Below are 18,736 nucleotides of genomic sequence, written 5' to 3' on the forward strand. Positions count from 1 at the left end.
TTGCACCAGTTAAGTCAATGGGGTTTATACCATTCACTTGGCAAGGACTAGGGTTTCATCTCTGTCTTTCTTTGTGAGTGAGGTAACAGATCTTTAAGTTGTGTCACTCAGCATTATTAATCATTTACAATCTATAAACATTGGGCTGCTAAATTTCTTTCTTTATTTTTCTTTGCAGGTAATGTATAAAGCCAAAGGTGAAGAAATTATTCACAAGTACCACCTCCCTCCAGATGTGCCCCAGTTTATACAGGCTAAAGTTAACGCCTACAATATTAGTGACGTAAGTATATTTTGAATCCAGAGCTCTTGATTCAACTTACAATATGAAGTTTCTGTTAGCTAGAAGCTGTTCATTCAAAATTCACCTTTTCTTCTAGAACTATTACAAAACGGGATTGGAAGAATTAAAATCAAGGGGATATGATCTAAAAAGTGATGCTATTCCTATCCGAGCTGCCAAGGCTGCTAGGCAGGCTGCCAGTGATGTAAGTACATCCTTCCTAAAGGAACTGTTTAATTCAAAAGAGTTTACTTAAACAATGTTTGCAATTATGTTTATTAAGGATATCTGAAGGATAACTTCTTTATTGCCTTTTTTGAGCATGTTATTGGTCGTATTTAACACAGTTATATTTTTATTGGAGTTTCATTGCTTCATTAATGTATTTGTATAATTACATATAAAAGAGGCTGTTTCATTGTGTAATTCTCTTTGAATAAATAGGCTATCTTGCACTCCAGTATGGTTAAGGAAGATCATGAGGAGTAGGTCACTAGTGACAGCTCCATGAGCAGTGGACCCCTGAATTCTCTCTGTCCTTAATTATAGGCCTGATCATAAAAGAGATGAAAGACTCTAGGACATGGCCTCAAGTTGCGCCAAGGGAGGTTTAGATTGGACATTAGGAAAAATTTCTTTACTGAAAGAGTGGTCAGGCCTTGGAGCAGGCTGCCCAGGAAAGTGGTGGAGTCACCATCCCTGGAAGTATTTAAAAGACGTGTAGATGAGGCGCTTAGGGACGTGGTTTAGTGGGCATGGTGCTGTTGGGTTGATGGTTGGACTCGATGATCTTAGAGGTCTTTTCCAACCTTAATGATTCTATGATCACTGGGTTTTGGGTAGATTCTTGGGGATGGCCTCACACAAGTCCCTTAGTATTTTAAGACTCCTCTGCCTCTTAGGATCAGTACAAGTGAGATAACACTACTTTGAAAGCTAACTGATTTGCGTAGCAGTGAATTGTAAGAGATAAATACGTGTATGGTTTTATTAAGGTCACTGACTTAAATGTGAGGGATACTCTTTGTAGAAAACAAGGGGTAGCCTTTGCTTTTAATTTACTTATTGCTAAGTTACTACACTTAAGATTATATTCTCCGTGTTCTATTATATTCTAACAGGTTAACTATAAAAAAGCCTATGAACTTGCCAAGGGTAAACTCGTTGGCTTCAAGAGCCTCCAAGATGATCCCAAACTCGTTCATTATATGAAGGTAGCCAAGATGCAGTCTGAGCGAGAGTACAAGAAAGACTATGAGAAAGCAAAAACTAAGTACAACATTCCACTGGATATGGTCAATGTTGTCGGTGCCAAGAAGGCTCAAGAGATTGCCAGCAATGCTAATTACAAGAACCTCCTACACAACTATACTTATTTACCAGATGCCATGAATGTGGAGCTGACCAAAAATATGATGGAGATTCAGAGTGATGTAAGTAAAACCTCATGTCCACAGAATTTCTTTGAGAATGCCTCAAGCAAAAACTCTGAAGAGTCAGGAGAGGTCCTTGAATTGTTTTTTCGAATTCCTAACTTTTAAAACATTGTTTTCACTCCTTTATTAGAATGCATACAAAGCAGATTATAATAACTGGATGAAAGGCATTGGTTGGATCCCCATTGGCTCACTAGAAGTAGAAAAAGCTAAAAAAGCTGGAGATGCCTTGAATGAAAAGAAGTATCGTCAGCATCCGGACACCATTAAATTTACAAGTGTGGTGGACTCTCCGGTAATGGTCCAAGCCAAACAGAATTCAGTTCAACTCAATGATGTAAGTAGAGAAAGAAAAGGGTGTTTTAGCAAAGTAAAGATGTATCTACTAAAGAGTTGAGCATTGTCTTTAAAATTTTTTAAAGTAGTATTAGCCTGAAAGTGTTTCTTTGTATTGTCATTGTTTTGTGCTCTGATTTTGCCGGAGTAATTTCCTGGTATAAATCTGCAAATCTCTATGGAAATTATGTGTCTCTTTCAGTTCACATCAACTGATTCTGTCCATTTATATTTTAAGTATATTTGAAATACATTTGATTTAAGAAATGTGAAATTTTCAAGTTGTTTATTGATGTTTTACCACCTACAATAATGAATGAATTACAGAATGTTTGATGAGTCACAGTATGCCCATCATTATAAACCAGCAAGCTTTGTTTTATGTTACACTCTCCTACCATCCCTTATTATCCCACTCTTTCAGAAATGGGTTTTTATGTCCATTAAAGGGCTTAATTTTACTGAGTAAAGGCTGCATAGAGCTTTTAACGTGCATTACTTCTATCAATAAGATCAACAATTCTGTATGAAAAGTGCAGCCTCGATATTTATGAGATAGGCAGCAATGTACATTTATTTGCAAAATCAAACATATACCATCAATTTACAGTGAGCTGGGGCTAGCTATGCAAGGAAAGAAGGATTTATTTCTGTATCATATATTTTACAGAAACTCTACAGATCTTCTGGAGAGGAAGTTAAACATAAATACACTCTTACCCCAGATGTCCCACAGTTTATCCAAGCTAGATACAATGCAGCTAACGTCAGTGATGTGAGTGACTTCTTTACAACATGTTTTACACATTGTTAATGAATTTTTGAGTAATATGTTACAGATACACTCTTATTGCGGATTCCTTTCACTGATATGCGGTTCTACATAATCGACTTGTATCACTGTAATTTTTCATTCTTGGTGTCATTTGAATTTCCACCTAGATACCATTTAGTCATGTAATCATTCAATTAATTTAATTAATAGATAAATCTGTTCTCATAAATGAAGACTGATAGTTGTATATGATCCCCACTGCATCTGCTGCCAAAGAATTGCCTGGAGTAGCTTAGGAGTAGCTTTGACTTGCATATAGTTCATGTGATTACTAGGTTCTCTGGAATAATAAGGATTTTCTTTTTTAGGCATATTATAAACAAGGCTACCATGATCTGATAGCTAAAGGGAACAATGTGTCACTTGATGCTATTCCAATTACTCTAGCCAAGGCTTCAAGAAACATTGCTAGTGATGTAAGTATCTATTCCAGGTATACTTTTCTTAGTTATTTAGTAAAAAAGTTGTCCATTACAGGCCATATGGTAGACCTCATATGTTGCACAAGTCTCACTAGAGTCAGTAGTATGAGAAAGAGATTCTGAGTCTTTCCAAAAGGCTTAGTTTGTGTAGAACTTATTTTATGCTCATCTTGTTTGCTTTAGATAGGCAAATGCTACTGCACTTGCCCATTTTGGGTTTCTTAACCCACTTTTCACAGGAGAAATGAAATCAGTAGTTCTTGCAATCATTCTGTGACAAATTTCCAGAAATTACGCTATATTAGCACCTATTTACAGACCATGAGATAGTATGTGCTAAGGGTGCTTTTGGTTATACAGTGGAGTATGGCTTATACATGAATCAGAAGGCCTTATAGCGCAAGTTGTATAAAGTGGGATGTGTTCAGTGGTTTCATATAACTAGAGGAAGCTGTCCAGTCATATTCCATTTGTTTGCTATTGCTTTCAAATGACTGAGAAGGATTGTCTTGATTATTCTGATATTTTTCATACACCTTTCAAAACATGAATACTTAGGACATGTTTTCCCTTCCTTACAAGAAAAACTAATGTTGATAAATCTTACTATGGTGTGTGTAACCTGTTGTGTACAGGTGGAGCCAGAAAAGCTAATGTAGGTACAGTCACTGGACGTGCCATTTAGGAGAGCTTATCTTTCTGAACTGCTTGCAGCTTCTTTTTCCAATGAAAGACGTGAGAGCTTTTCTTTTCTTTTGCATTAATGTGGACATCAATAGCCATGCCACAGTACATTTGATCTCTTTCCTCTGTTTGTAGTATAAATATAAAGAATCATATGAAAAGGCTAAAGGAAAACAGGTTGGTTTCAGAAGCCTGCAAGATGACCCTAAGCTTGTCCACTACATGAATGTAGCAAAGATTCAGTCTGAGCGTGAGTACAAGAAAGACTATGAGAAGACCAAGACTAACTATCATACACCTCCTGACATGTACAGTATCCAGGCTGCTAAACAGTCTCAGGATGTAGCTTCTAATGCCCACTACAAAAATCTGATCCATCACTACACTTATCTGCCAGATGCCATGGATGTTGAGCTTGCAAAGAACATGATGCAAATTCAGAGTGATGTGAGTATTTCGATGATTGCAATTTCATGGATGTTTTCCTGCACACTGTGAAAAATAAAATACAAGTTTATATTCAATGAAAATTTCCATTCCTGTATGGGAATGATCTGTTTTTCTTATGTTTTGGGGAAAATCGTTAGAAGTTTTATCAGCTGATGGTGACATTTAGAAATACTAAATTCCAGGTGAGTTCTACTCAACAGGATTTTGATGTTGGCATATCAGTGGAGAGCAGACTTCTGGAATATTGAATTCAAATGAACTTTTTTTCACATTTTCTCAGAAAACTTTATTTGCAACTAACATAATTTTGTTTTATTCTTTAAGACTTCTTTTAAGTTGTCTTGCTTTGTCTTCACATGGGATAGATATGATAGTGTAGTTGGACTATTATTAACTATTTAGGATGAAGGAGTGGACAAAATGTAACTATTGATATTATTAGAAATATATTCTGGAGATCTCTAGCATAGGAGATCTCTCCTAGAACCTTCTCGGTCCTTCTTGCAAATACAGAGTTTTAAATGGTTGACTGGGTGTGCATGTTTGCACTCTGCACCTCTTTGTATACTGTGGAATTTGACTCTGTATGGGTCCCTATGGAGGGCCACTCATTTTAGAGTTAGAACACAGAAGGGTCTTAAGAAAGAGTGTCCACAATATGCACTCCTTGCATTCAGACTGTGCATTAGCCCTGTCTGAATGTTTATATAGGATAACCTTCTGCATATTTTGTAGCCAGGATAAATTTTTCACTTGCAGTCTGTGAATTCTGCGTATTTTACTGTAGGAGGAACTATAGGAAGAAAACCAAAAAAAGAGCCTCTGCTCTGTGGACCTTTGTATAAGGCCAAGTCTCATAGAGTCTGCTCAAACACAGAACAAATTAAACCATGTTAAACAGTCACCATATGGTAGTTTAGAAGCTATTAAGAACTGAATGTTAGTGAAATTTTTCACATGGGTAAAAGAAAAGGAAGGTTAGTAAATATTGAAGTGATGTTACAGTTTGTAAGAAATGAATCATGAATCAAAAATACAATAGCTCATTTTCTCCCTTACAAAATCACAGAGAAACATAAAAAATATCTGTTGTTCCCTTCAAGAATTCATAAATATCTCCTGCTAATGTAGAACACACTAGCTAGACTATGTGATTATTGTTTTAAACAGAATTATTACAGTTCTGTGGGAAAATCTTGGTCCATGTTGGCTTTCTCTCCTTCAGAATGCATACAAACAAGAGTATAACAGCTGGTTCAAGGGTATTGGATGGAGTCCTCTCGGTTCTCTGGATGTTGAAAAAGCTAAAAAGGCTGGAGATGCATTAAATGAAAAGAAATACCGTCAGCACCCAGACACCATCAAATTTACAAGTATACCAGATTCAATACCAATGGTTTTAGCTCAGCACAACACCAAGCAACTGAGTGATGTAAGAAATTTTTCATTATTAATGCAATATAGTGGTTTTATTTTTTTTTACTTATTTATGATTTTTTACTTTATTTATGATTTATATGTTACTTTCTGATATTCCATCTAAAAAAACCTTTCAATTTTAAAAACTGTAAAAATAGTAAAATTGCAATTAGTTAGTAAGAATTAAGCATTGTTGCATTGTCTCTATTTGTTAACACTATTACCTACCTTGTACTTGTCAACAAGTATTTGTTTATTTTTCCTTGCAGGTAACATATAAGCAAGAGGGTGAAAAAGTAAAACACAAATACACCCTGGATCCTGATGTTCCTCAGTTTATTCAAGCCAGGGTCAACGCCTTCAATTTGAGTGATGTGAGCGTATAACCAATAGTTTGTTCAATAATATATTTATTTGTCATTTATTTAATAGGAAAAAACCTTATATTTATTCGTGCTATGATATTGAATACAGAAATGCACAAGCTCTGAATTCAGCTGAACTTTTACTTCTAGAAGTCAATGAGTTTTGTGCTTGTTAAGCAAATTTTCAAACTGTCTGAGCACTCATGAACATAAACATATTTCAGTGCTTTATTGCTGAACTACTTGGATAGACTGAATGAAAAAAATAGTATGACTTATTATTCAAATTCCTATAGGTTTGAAGACTTCTATATAAGAAACATTGCACAGGCAAGCAGTACAATTATATATTGCTTCCTGCTGCTGGGCTTTCAAAGAAAATTAACTCGTCCAGTGGAAAGATAGTAATGCCTTTTTCTGCCATTCAGCTACTGAATTCAGTCTGCCTGCTTTCCATCACTTCTTGCATCCATCCAACACCATAAAGATCTCCACTGATAGTATCAGCTTTATTGCCTTCATGATATTAAATTTTTTGGTGGCATTATCAGGCCTTCAGGAACTAGGTAAAAGCTGACATTTCCTTTCATCCCATCCTGTAGAAAGCCTTGAAGTACTATGAGTCTGCCCAGATGCTTACTGCTAACAAAAAATCAGCCAGGCTGCTTTCTTTAGTCGCTTAAGACCACAAGGCCCGATTTTGTAGCTAACAGGAAAAAATTTCTGAAGGTTCAGTCAAATGAAAAAGGAGTTTGCTTAAGCAAGGGCAAAAATGCCACTGATAGAGTTGTTCTGCATAAAAATTTCAAAAAATGCTTATGGAGTTAATGATTTAGCTACATGAATTAAGCTGATTGTCTTGAAGGATTCTCCTATCTTTATAGTAGATTTATTTATCATAATATAAGTGTAGTTTGTGTACAGGTTAACATTTTTCCCTGAAATTGCACAGACTAAACTGAATCTTTTGACTCCTATAACTATAACAAAAATATGGACTTAAGCAACTTTGTTAAAATTGCTACTCGTAACATTGCAAACTCATAGCTTTTTTCCCTATAAGGCTAACTACAAAGCAGATTGGAAAAAAACCATTGCCAAAGGATATGATCTGAAACCAGATGCCATTCCTATTATTGCTGCTAAAGCTTCTCGAAATATTGCAAGTGATGTAAGTATAATTTACATGAAGTGGAATACACATATCTACTGTGTTACAGCTTTCTGTAGCATATTATGCTATAGAGCATATGCTATATACATATAATGGTATAGAGACACTTAGCTTTGAGAATTGAAACTTCTATGATACTGTGAAATAACAAGTGGATTCAGATGTTTACATGAACCTCTGAAAAAAACTGTTTCTTTGGAAATGCATTGTAACGCGTGTGAGTGCTGGTGAGCTGGGGCTGTTTGTTGTATCGACTTCCAGCATTCATCACCTTATTTGAAAGTTCCTTTGCTAAAATTTACCTATGCTGTATTCTTAATTGCTGGAGACCTGTCTGGCATTCATGAGCTGTACAGAAATGTGACTGTTTTAAGGCAGCTACATCAATTGGCAACAGTAAAGCTTGGTGTGCTGTCTGACACAAGCTATGAAAGGAGATTTGGAACACAGAAATAAATTCACTAACTTTAGGAAAAGACTGCAAATGACTCCCATTCCCCACTTAAACATGCCTCCCCCCAGTAGTTGAATATTGGGATATCTAGTTGTTGGGTAGTCCCGGGCTTTTCAATAATATATTATTATGCTGCGCTTTTAATTAAAAGCTGAACGTTCCTGGGAGTTAGAAGTCTATAGCAGTAAAATATAATATGGCAGAGGCAATGGTGAGGGAGGGCATGCATCTGCGTATCTAGATGTAGATCTACACCAGGGGTCAAGACAAGCTGAGAAATCCAGCAATCCTCTTCTTTTTTTGACCTAAATAATCCTGTGCTGTCTGAAAAACAATTTATAAGTTTATAGAACGAACTGCAGTTATTAAAATACTGAGTTTCAAAGTATTAAAATTATCAAAAGTATGTTTTCTCTTTCTAAAGTGGGTAAGGCTTTCTTTTCCTTTGTCTCTAGTACAAGTACAAGGAATCATATGAGAAAGATAAAGGCAAACAGGTTGGATATCGTAGCCTGCAGGATGATCCTAAACTTGTTCATTACATGAATGTGGCCAAAATGCAATCAGATCGCGAATACAAGAAGGATTATGAAGTCACCAAGACCAAATATCATACTCCTTTGGATATGTTCAGCGTGACAGCTGCCAAGAAGGCCCAGGAAGCGGTTACAAACACTGGCTATAAACAGCCAATTCACAATTATACACTCTTGCCTGATTCTGTGAATCTGGAGCTATCAAGAAATGTGATGCAGCTTCAGAGTGATGTATGTAATGATTAACCAGCTTGTTTTTTTCTTCTCAGAATGACTATGTTACACTATTAACCTTTTAAGGCTAAAAAATACTGGATTAACAGTAGATTGACATATAAATCTCTGGTCTGGAACCCTGTATTTTTCAAAGATCATCAGAATTAAGTGTAGCTGATAAGTTCTGGGGAACTTACCTAGCAAATAACAACTTTCTTTTTATCTCTACATATTTGGCTAATTCTCAGCAAAGGAACATCTTTTTCTAATTCTTGTATTTTTGTAGTTGGATTTGTAATTACAATGAGTTATTACTGTGATTATTATTTGTATTGTCAGAGATTGTAGGTTATATACAGAGTCTAAATTCTGACTATATTTTGTTTAAGTTTACCAAAAATGTACATTATGTATATTTGTATTATACCTAGAGTTTTGAGATTTATTTATTTTGTTTACTTTTCCTTCCTGCCTTTATCCTCCAACAGATGCATATGCCATGCATGATAAAGATTCATAAAAAAGTTTTGTAGTTTCCATTAAGTTTTGTGACATATTTCCATTTTTTTTCACTAGTGTAACTTTAGGGTTTGCTTGTTTATGCAGAAAGTATTTAGTTTAATCTGCATTATTTAACAGTTCTCTGACAAATTTGAAATTCCCAAAAATATTAATAATCTGATTGAAACTGTTCTTCAGATTCTAAGCATTGTTTGGAGAGGATAATGTGCACGTTCCCATTGGCCAACAGATAAAGGATCTATTCTTTTCAAAAACAGAAATTTTCATCTGAAGCTTTTTGCTTCCCCATTGTATTTTTACCTAGCCTTGCTGAGTTGGCTAAGCTTGCTTGGCTGTCTAACTCAGGATGTTTGCAAGGAGAGAAGCGTGATACCTGAGGACAAATATTGCCCTGTATACACATGCTGTGAAAGTATGTGGTCTTTTTCTCAGACTCTGATATTCTCCCTGTTACTTCTAACACTACAGTTCAGGAACAGGTTTTATTTTCACAGCATTTTTGTACCTTTATCTGTTCTAAAAGCCATGTTATAAAGTATGATTAAATAGGAATGATGTCTATTCAAGTTTGTGCATAACTAGGCCATTAAGCAGAAACAATTGCTGAAACAATTTCTCTGAATTATTTCTACTGCAAACTGAATCTAATAACAAACGAGTGTCATTTAAAAAAATTATTGTATTTTTGTCAGATTTTCATATTTACTACTCAAAATTTGTTCTAAAGTCTGTGCATTTGGTTTGTAGTGTGAGTTCTACACATTGGTTTAATGAAAAAAATTTCTTTTTCCCTAACACATCAGTAGTTGTTAATGTTATACTAAGAATTTGGAAAACAATAGCAGTTATAACAGGCTTGTCTAAATTTTCCTTCAAAAATGAATGACCAGGAGAAGTTTTAAGGCCTTACCTGTTTTTATGTATATGGGCATTCTAATTTTCCTTGTCTCACTGTGGTTTTCCTTGTTTATTTTTCAAAGAATGTGTACAAAGCAGACTTTAATAACTGGTTGAGAGGAGTTGGCTGGATACCAATTCAGTCACTGGATGTAGAAAAGGCCAAAAAAGCTACAGACATTCTCAGTGAAAAGAAGTATCGCCAGCACCCAGACAAGCTGAAGTATTCTATTACAATGGATGCAATGGAACAAGTGCTAGCTAAGCAAAATGCCAAAACCATGAATAAGGTGAGAATTTGTTCAGATGATCATGACTGAGCCAGAGATTGGGTCTTTGTCTTGCAAAACTGTGGGGCAGGTGCATTCCTGCTGAAGTCATTAGAATTTCAAATGGGTATAGTGGTTTGCTTGGTTAAGACTGGACACTAAGAGATGATGGAAGCCTCAGACTATATTCGTAATTAAGGGAGTTTCATTTTCTGTTTATAAAGATTAAAGATTTCTTTTTTCTGTATGTGATTAAAGATGTCTTCTTCAGATTTATAGTGCTTTGGTAACCTTTGCTCTTTTTCTGCAGAAAGTAGTATTCATAATCAGTGAGCTGAAAAAAACCCTGAAATTCTGTCAGTTTTGTAAGTTTCCTTGAAAAGTGGAGTTCTTTAAATTTGTCCCTAGTTATCTGGGACACCACTGATCCTTATTCCATGTTTGCCATGGAAAGAGGGTGTGTGAAAAAAACCTTACGCTTTGCATAAAGGCAGGGAAGAATGCAGACTGAAAATTTTCAGTTTCAGTATTTATTAGTTATCAAAACATACTTTGCAAATATCTCAAATAAAGTACTGAAGAAAGAGGAGGAGTATAATATTGCCACTCGGCAGTTATATTTGTGAAGATTATTTGTAGTGCTTATGGAGCTTTACTGTACTGTAAAATATCATTTATTGCAAATGAGCAAAACAAAAGCAAGCTCTTATTTTATGAGTGCAATGCCTTTTCAATGCTAAATATTACTTTGTAATTGCAGAGGCTCTACACTGATAAATGGAACAAAGAAAAGACCAGCATTCATGTTATGCCAGATACTCCAGAAATTCTGCAGTCTAGAGTGAACCAGATCACAATGAGTAATGTGAGTTACCGTGCGCACAGTGGGCATTCAGTGTCTGTTGCGTAGATCAAAAATTGGTGTAATTTTTATGTCTTTTTCGAAAATATTTAAATTCAGATGTAGGGTACTTCGGTAGTTCTGCCTTTATAATAGAGTACATGTTCTCTTTTACATTTTAAATTAGAAACTTTACAAAGCTGGATGGGAAGAAGAGAAGAAGAAAGGTTATGACATGCAGCCAGATGCTCTTCCAATAAAAGCAGCCAAAGCCTCCAGGGACATTGCAAGTGATGTAAGTTTGATTGCGTGATAGTACTCAGAGCAGCTACAAAGACAGAAAGAAAGTTTTCAAAGTGCTCTGTTATGTGCAAATGTGTTTTTTCAAGCATCTTGAGTTGTCTAGGTTTCAATTATGTGCTTGATGGGATAAACCGTTGCAGTGCTTGCTCTCCAGTGGGATAACACTGAATTGTGCTTTTTTGCTCTTTGTTCAGCAAGCTGCTGAGCTTCATGTGCCTGTGTTCAGTGGGCTATATTGTAAGACCAAGTATGTTTAAATGACTAAACCTGACATCTTGTGATGAAAAAGAACGAATATTTTCTATGTTTTCAGAGATAAAATTGAGCTTAATAGTGCATTTTTTTTATTTAAGATCTTGCTGTTCTTTCTCTTTCCTGCTGTCAGTATAAATACAAACTAGCCTACGAAAAAGAGAAAGGAAAGCATATTGGGTTCCGCAGCCTTGAAGACGACCCCAAGCTGGTGCACTTCATGCAGGTGGCTAAGATGCAATCTGATCGTGAATACAAAAAAGATTATGAGAAGGCAAAGACTAATTTCCATACTCCAGTTGACATGGTCAGTGTTGTGGCAGCCAAGAAAGCACAGGAAGTGGCTACAAATGCAAACTACAAAAACTTGATCCATACCTACAATGTCTTGCCTGATTCTATGAGTCTTGAATTAGCCAAAAACATGATGCAGATACAAAGTGATGTAAGTGAGAGATTCTTCAACCTTTGCATTACAAATACAATGATGCTTAGTTTATGAAAGCATACTGTAAGATAAATAGTACTATTTTCTTAGTGAAATTAGTTCAGTGATGTACTAAAATGTAGTAAATGAAATGAGACTTTCAGCAATGATAGCCACTGTATTTTTCTAAGACTCTGAAATATTAAATTACACCTATTGCTAAAGAATCTGGGCTCAGAAATATATAATTTTATGTATAAACTAAAATGGATATTTACTGCTTACATGTCCCATCATGCTCTTCAGGAGCAATACATGTGTGCAGGCCGAGACAGGAAAAGCTTCACTTTTCATTAGTAGTTTTATCTTGTACTTCCAAAAAGATACCTTTTCAGAAGAAGGGGAAACCAGCTAAGTAGCTATGTTTTCAGATTTTCTGGGATGTTTAACCTCTGGAGAAGAGGCCCTTTTTTTCTCAGTATAGTGGTTCAACATAATCCTCTTCTTCAAGAGGGCCTTAGCATGTAACCTCATGTAAGCAATCTATATACATCATAAGGAGGATCTGGATGCTGTATAAAAGGCAGAGTAATAAAATAGACACCACTGTAACAAATATGTTTCTAAATAAACCTTGAATGCATCTTGATCCTGTTTGCCTCTTTTTAGAGTAAGTGCATTCAAAATCTAATATTCATGAAACACAGAAAGGTGTGGCATGATTTACAGACTTTCTCATGCATCTGATTATTTTCTTTTCGTTCTGTTTCCAGAATCAATATAGAGCAGAATATGATGAAAGTATGAAGGGTGTTGGATGGATGCCACTGGGCTCCCTGGAAGCTGAGAAGAACAAAAAAGCGATGGAAATCGTTAGCGAAAAGAAGTATCGCCAGCATCCAGACAAGTTAAAGTATTCTGTTCCTATGGATTCCATGAACATGGTCTTAGCTTTAAATAATGCTAAAATCATGGATGAGGTAAGAAAGTGTTCATCAAAATTCATTTAAGTTTGCAGAAGTAAGAAACAAACTATACCTGGTGTAATAGTCAATCTTGTTGTGTGCATAGCTTTGGACATCGTCAATTTTGGCAGCTAATGAATATGCTTGACTGTAATTGAATTTCATCTTAATAGACCTTTGATATACTTGAAAGCAAAGCATAACCAGCAAAGCAAAAGCAAAGCATTTTAGCAAAGCATTTTTCTAAGAAATACGTATAAAGACAGACCTGGGCGTCACATTTTATTAATAAAGTTTACCCAAGGTAATTGATTATGGACTTACAGCAGTTTAAATCTAGGGGCTAAAAATACTGGAGTGATCCCTTTCAGAAATAGCATTTAGACTTTTAAATGTTTCATCCGATGCCTGTTACATTAATATGAAATTGCTGCATGATGTGAGTGCTTTTATAATGAGATATTTATTTTCTCATTCTCCTGCTGAACTGATGTAATCCACTGGTGTTCTTTAGAAATGTCTAGAGTTCATATGCATTGTAGTTGCAGGGACCATCAGAATCTTATGTGCACTTTCCTTAGCTCTATTTCCTCTAAGTAAAGCTCTATTACCTCTCTGAACTGATACTTATTTTCCAGGAGATAAACTAACAGTCTTCCACTTCTAACAATTTTTTTTTTATACCTTCTGACTTGGCTTTTAGTTGTGGGTTAACCCCGGTGGGTGGCTAAGCACACACAGCCACTCGCTCACTTCCTCCCCTCCCACCTGATGGGATGGGGGAGGAGGAAAGGCAGAGTAAAAGCAAGAAAACTTGTGCGTCAAGATAAAAAATGTTTAATAAGCAAAGGAGAAGTGGAAGAAGAGAGAAAGAAAACAAAACAAAACAAGTGATGCAAAAGCAGTCACTAACCACCTCCCACGGGTAGACTGACGCCCAGCCAGTTCCCGAGCAAAAGATGTCTAACCTCCCTAAACCCCCTCCTCTCCCTTTTTATTTGCTGAGCATGACGTTATATGGCATGGAGTATATCTTTGGTTAGTTGAGTTCATCTGCCTGGTTATGTCCCTTCCCAACCTCTTGCACACCCCCCAGTCTATTCACTGCGGGGGCAGAGAGAAACAGAGAAGGCCTTGATACTATGCAAACACTGTTCAGCAACAGCTAAAACATTAGTCTGTTATCAGCATTGTTTTAATCACAAATCTAAGACACAGCACTGTTTGAGCTGCTATGAAGAGGGTTAACTCCATCCCAGCCAGACCCCATACATTTTGAAACCTATTGTTTTCTGCTGTTAACTTCATAAGAGCTATTCCTGATTCACACTGCTTTTAAGTGCTAAAATAAAAAGACAAATGTTCCTACCATGTTAGTAATTGCATCATTGTAAAGAAAGTTTATATTTCAAATAGGAAATATTCTTTTAAATTTTTTTATTTAATTTTTTGGTTACGTTGACATCTCTTTTTTTCTATCCTTCCAGCACAAGTACAAACAAGCATGGGAAGAAGACAAAAAGAAAGTTCACATCACACCAGATATTCCACAGATTGCTTTAGCAAAAGCTAACGCATTTAATTTAAGTGATGTGAGTACCGTTTGTAAAACTGAGACATTGCTCTTATTTTTTTTATTAGGAATAAGTGAGATGACAGCATACAAGTGTCTCCCTAATTCCCACTTCGCTAACCTGTAGTAATTTCACAAAAAGCTATTAATTTTCCTTTTCCCTGCTTCCTTCCCCAAAATTAAATATCAGAAGTTGCCAAGAAAAAAATGTAGTATTTATAGTCAGATTATAAAGTGTTCATATAGGTCATTAAAATATAATAGTTACTAACAAAATAGTAGAGTTTGAGTACTATCCATGTTTGTCACTGTATTTATTATTTTATTTCCCCATGCACAAAGTTTTGTACTAGATTCAAAATTCTTTCTTGCAGATTGAACCTATTCTTTTGGTAACAGATGATATTATAAACAGTTTTTCAGTAGCTGGTTGTTAAATCTGCATATGCGAAATAAAGTATTGTTTGTAATTATGCACATCTTTAATAGAAATAGACATATTTATGACATTTTTTTTAAAAGCTGACATCCTTATAGATGTAACTTTTCATCAATATTTCTGCGTGTGGGAAGCAAATGCAATTTCTTGCTCTTTTGTTATAGGTTATTGTTATTAATTATAGTGTGGTCCAGCTGCATTAATGTATGAATACTAGGATTGCAGTTAATTTTGAAGCAGTATTCATCTCTCTGTGTGCCTGAGTGCCTTAAACAACTGTTCAAGTAGTGTTAAATGAATAGTCCGTGTTTCAAGTTATCATATAAAATGAATAGTTTTATTTAAGTAAGTGTGGTGTGTTTTGCTTTTTTAAAGGGTGTTTCTCTTCTTTCTTTTCACAGAAAATGTACAGACTTTCATTTGAAGAATCTAGGAAGAAAGGGTATGATCTCAGAGCTGATGCTATCCCTATTAAAGCTGCCAAAGCTTCTAGGGATATTGCTAGTGATGTAAGTTCTTGAAAGAAAAAATGATCCATTTCAGATATTGTATAACATTCATTTCTTGACACAATTCAATTTTGTATGCCAATTATATAACGTCTCTTTATTCTCTTGCTTGTAAATACTTCTGACATATTCAATATATATTCTAATACATTTTCTAACAGGATTGAAGAAGAATTTCTTTATTAGAAAGGTAAGGAGATGTATGAGGGACTCAGAAAAAAAATAAGGCAGTTCATTCCTCGGTGTGTTGGTGCTTGGATACTTTATAAATATATGTTGTATATTTGTAGTTTAGACAGAATGTTCAGAGGTGATTCTTAGAAATATTTGAAAAGAACAGATACAGACTTAAATTATTTTTATTCCTCTAGTACAGTTATCTCTATTTCTTTGGTGAAAGTCCCATTAAATTTCTTCATGCAGAGAATACAAGCTTCTGGAATCAGGACCGTTCTGGAATCCTTTGTCTATCAGTGAGGATTTGCCCCTGTGGCAGGGGCAAATCCAGCCTGAGAGGGATGAAGTTAGGGCCTAAGGACATGTTATTTAGCCCACCATTTTTTTTGACAACATAGGAAATGTTGCAGCCACTGCAAAGTCAATTTGATCTGCCACTGCTCTAAGTCTGAGGGGGAGATACTTCCATTCTGAGTTCTCTCCAAGCAGTAAGCAGCGAAGGAAAAAGGAATTGATACTTGGTCTGTGTAGTTCATTGACCAGGGTTTATTAGAGATCGAGGAAGGGATTAAGAATTTGAACGGTTGATTTTATTAAACAAACAAATGCAAAAGGTCTTGGGAAGTGTCTTGAATTTTTTAATCATTTGAACAAGTGAACCTAATGGAAGTGATGATTAGATCTTTGATTTTATGGTTAGTCTTTAGATATGAACTCAAGTATTCTGAGTATGGTGCAGACTACCACGAAAATAGTTACCTAAGCCAAATATTGGAAGCAGGATAGCAATAGCAACAGAGAACTGTGTGGGTTAATGTACCCTGGTCCTAGGGGTTAGGGGATAGCTCACCTTAGAGCTAATATGGGTATCTCTAAACTATAGTGTGAAAAGAATAAAAAGTGCACTTTTTCCAAAGAACTGTCTTCAGCAAACCAGTTCTTATGTGTTCCTTTGCCTTTTGCTTTCTGTCAGTATGTTTCATATTTTCATTGTGTCATTTATAATGAGATTAGAAAGCAATTGAACCCCAGGTTACATTGAACCTTATGCAGGAACAGAATAAACTATTTTAAGGAAATTTCATTTATTGTGAAAATGTTCTAAATATACTGATTTTAAAAGGGATGCTAGACATCTGTTTTTCTTTAGAGTGCACCCTAAGAGTAGGTGGACAAAGCCACCACCTTTATACGCTTTGTGATGTTTTCTTAACAATGTAAAAATCTTATTTTAATCTAAGTTTTGGGGTTTTTTCCCTTACAACATAGATATTGCTTATTAAGTAAGTGAAGTAGAATTAAAGGCTCTCTCTCTGTTCTCTTTACAGTATAAATACAAATTAGGTTATGAACAAGACAAGGGAAAACTTGTAGGCTTCCGCAGCCTTCAGGATGATCCCAAACTTGTCCATTATATGCAAGTGGCTAAGATGCAGTCTGATCGTGAATACAAGAAAGCTTATGAGACGAGCAAGACACATTACCAAACACCTTCTGATACACTCAGCATCGTGGCAGCTAAGGAGGCACAAGATCGTGTAACCAACACTAACTACAAACGACTGATTCACCAGTATATGCTTCTACCAGATGCAATGAGTTTAGAACTCTACAGAAACATGAACCAGATACAAAGTGACGTAAGTTTCTGTTTTCTTTCTGTCATTCACAGCTGTGACTTTTTTCCCTGTTTTTTCATTATGGCTGTGTTTTGGAAACAACAGAATTATTTTGTATGAGCCATTTATAAATTGTAAACTTTCTTTTTGTGTTCTGTTTGGCAGAATGAGTACAAGCAGGATTACAATGAGTGGTTCAAGGGTATCGGTTGGAGTCCTGCTGGTTCTCTGGATGTGGAGAAATCTAAGAAAGCCACAGAAATTGCAAGTGATCAGAAATACCGCCAGCATCCCAGCATGTTCCCCTTTACAAAACAAAATGATGCCATGGACATGGTCCTTGCAAAGCAGAATGCAAATATAATGAACAAAGTGAGTATTTATGGGGAAAATTACGCAGACATTCACATATAATCCATTTCAATAAACAGTCTATAAGTCTCTGTTACCGCCTTTATGTAGCAGTGTTTCCCTGGGAAAAACAACTGTCACTTTCAGGTTCCTCTTTTTTCATTTTTTTTTCTTAATGAAACACTCAGTTACTGATAAATAGCATTGGTTAAGTAAATCTTTTCTCATTTTTCTCATTGCTACCTCTCCAACCTCTATTGTTCTCATTCTTGTATAGAAATTACTGGCCCTGAAAATCTTGATAGTTGGACTTCATTAGAAACAAGACTGGATCCTAATTCAGCTGATTCTGGATTAGGTCATTACATAATAAAATAAATCTAAGTCAGCACCTTCGTCTTTTTACCCATCCATATCCAAAGTGTGCAAATGGAAAGGTGAAAGCCATCCTTTGTCATTTATATTAACACATATGATGTTACTTTTTTCAATAGCATGCTTATACTCAAGCTTGGGAAAAGGATAAGATTCAGGTTCATGTGATGCCAGATACACCAGATATTCTACAGGCAAAACAGAACAAGGCGAACTACAGTCAGGTAGAGTTTTTTAATACTTCCTATTACATTTTAAATTAATATCTACTTTCTTCAAATTTTAAGGTGCCTCCCATTTCAAAATAAGTAATTAATTTGTGTAAATTAGAAGAAACAGAAAGGGGGATTTAGAACAGAGGCAAGAATTTTTATGTGAGAAATATTTTCAGAGTAGCAATAAGTACCATCTTCAGGCTAGCGAAGTAACAGCCTAAATTACGTTATAATGTATGGAAAATATAAGTCCTATTTTTGAAATCTAGATATGCATAGTCTGTACTCTATGCTTAGCATAGAAATCAATCATGTTAAAAATTCCTTACTATAAAATTACAAGTTCATTATATATATTTTTAACTTAGCATGTCGGAAAAGAAATACATGCC

At 35.4% G+C, this 18,736-nt stretch overlaps 1 protein-coding gene across 1 annotated transcript in view; it reads left to right on the forward strand.

Moving 5' to 3' along the window:
- NEB (nebulin) overlaps nt 1–18,736 on the forward strand; it is a 143,446-nt gene that overhangs the window by 31,742 nt on the left and 92,968 nt on the right. The window contains exons 20-40 of the mRNA XM_075152645.1: nt 179–283; nt 381–488; nt 1,405–1,716; nt 1,850–2,056; nt 2,726–2,830; nt 3,199–3,306; nt 4,132–4,443; nt 5,672–5,878; nt 6,135–6,239; nt 7,294–7,401; nt 8,314–8,625; nt 10,113–10,319; nt 11,059–11,163; nt 11,327–11,434; nt 11,828–12,139; nt 12,895–13,101; nt 14,574–14,678; nt 15,500–15,607; nt 17,113–17,424; nt 17,569–17,775; nt 18,249–18,353. Coding sequence (XP_075008746.1) covers nt 179–283; nt 381–488; nt 1,405–1,716; nt 1,850–2,056; nt 2,726–2,830; nt 3,199–3,306; nt 4,132–4,443; nt 5,672–5,878; nt 6,135–6,239; nt 7,294–7,401; nt 8,314–8,625; nt 10,113–10,319; nt 11,059–11,163; nt 11,327–11,434; nt 11,828–12,139; nt 12,895–13,101; nt 14,574–14,678; nt 15,500–15,607; nt 17,113–17,424; nt 17,569–17,775; nt 18,249–18,353 — 3,765 coding nt within the window. The remainder of the gene's footprint in view (nt 1–178; nt 284–380; nt 489–1,404; nt 1,717–1,849; nt 2,057–2,725; nt 2,831–3,198; nt 3,307–4,131; nt 4,444–5,671; nt 5,879–6,134; nt 6,240–7,293; nt 7,402–8,313; nt 8,626–10,112; nt 10,320–11,058; nt 11,164–11,326; nt 11,435–11,827; nt 12,140–12,894; nt 13,102–14,573; nt 14,679–15,499; nt 15,608–17,112; nt 17,425–17,568; nt 17,776–18,248; nt 18,354–18,736) is intronic.

Source organism: Calonectris borealis, chromosome 6 (assembly GCF_964195595.1).
Source record: "Calonectris borealis chromosome 6, bCalBor7.hap1.2, whole genome shotgun sequence".
In the NCBI taxonomy this organism is placed as follows: Eukaryota; Metazoa; Chordata; class Aves; order Procellariiformes; family Procellariidae; genus Calonectris; species Calonectris borealis.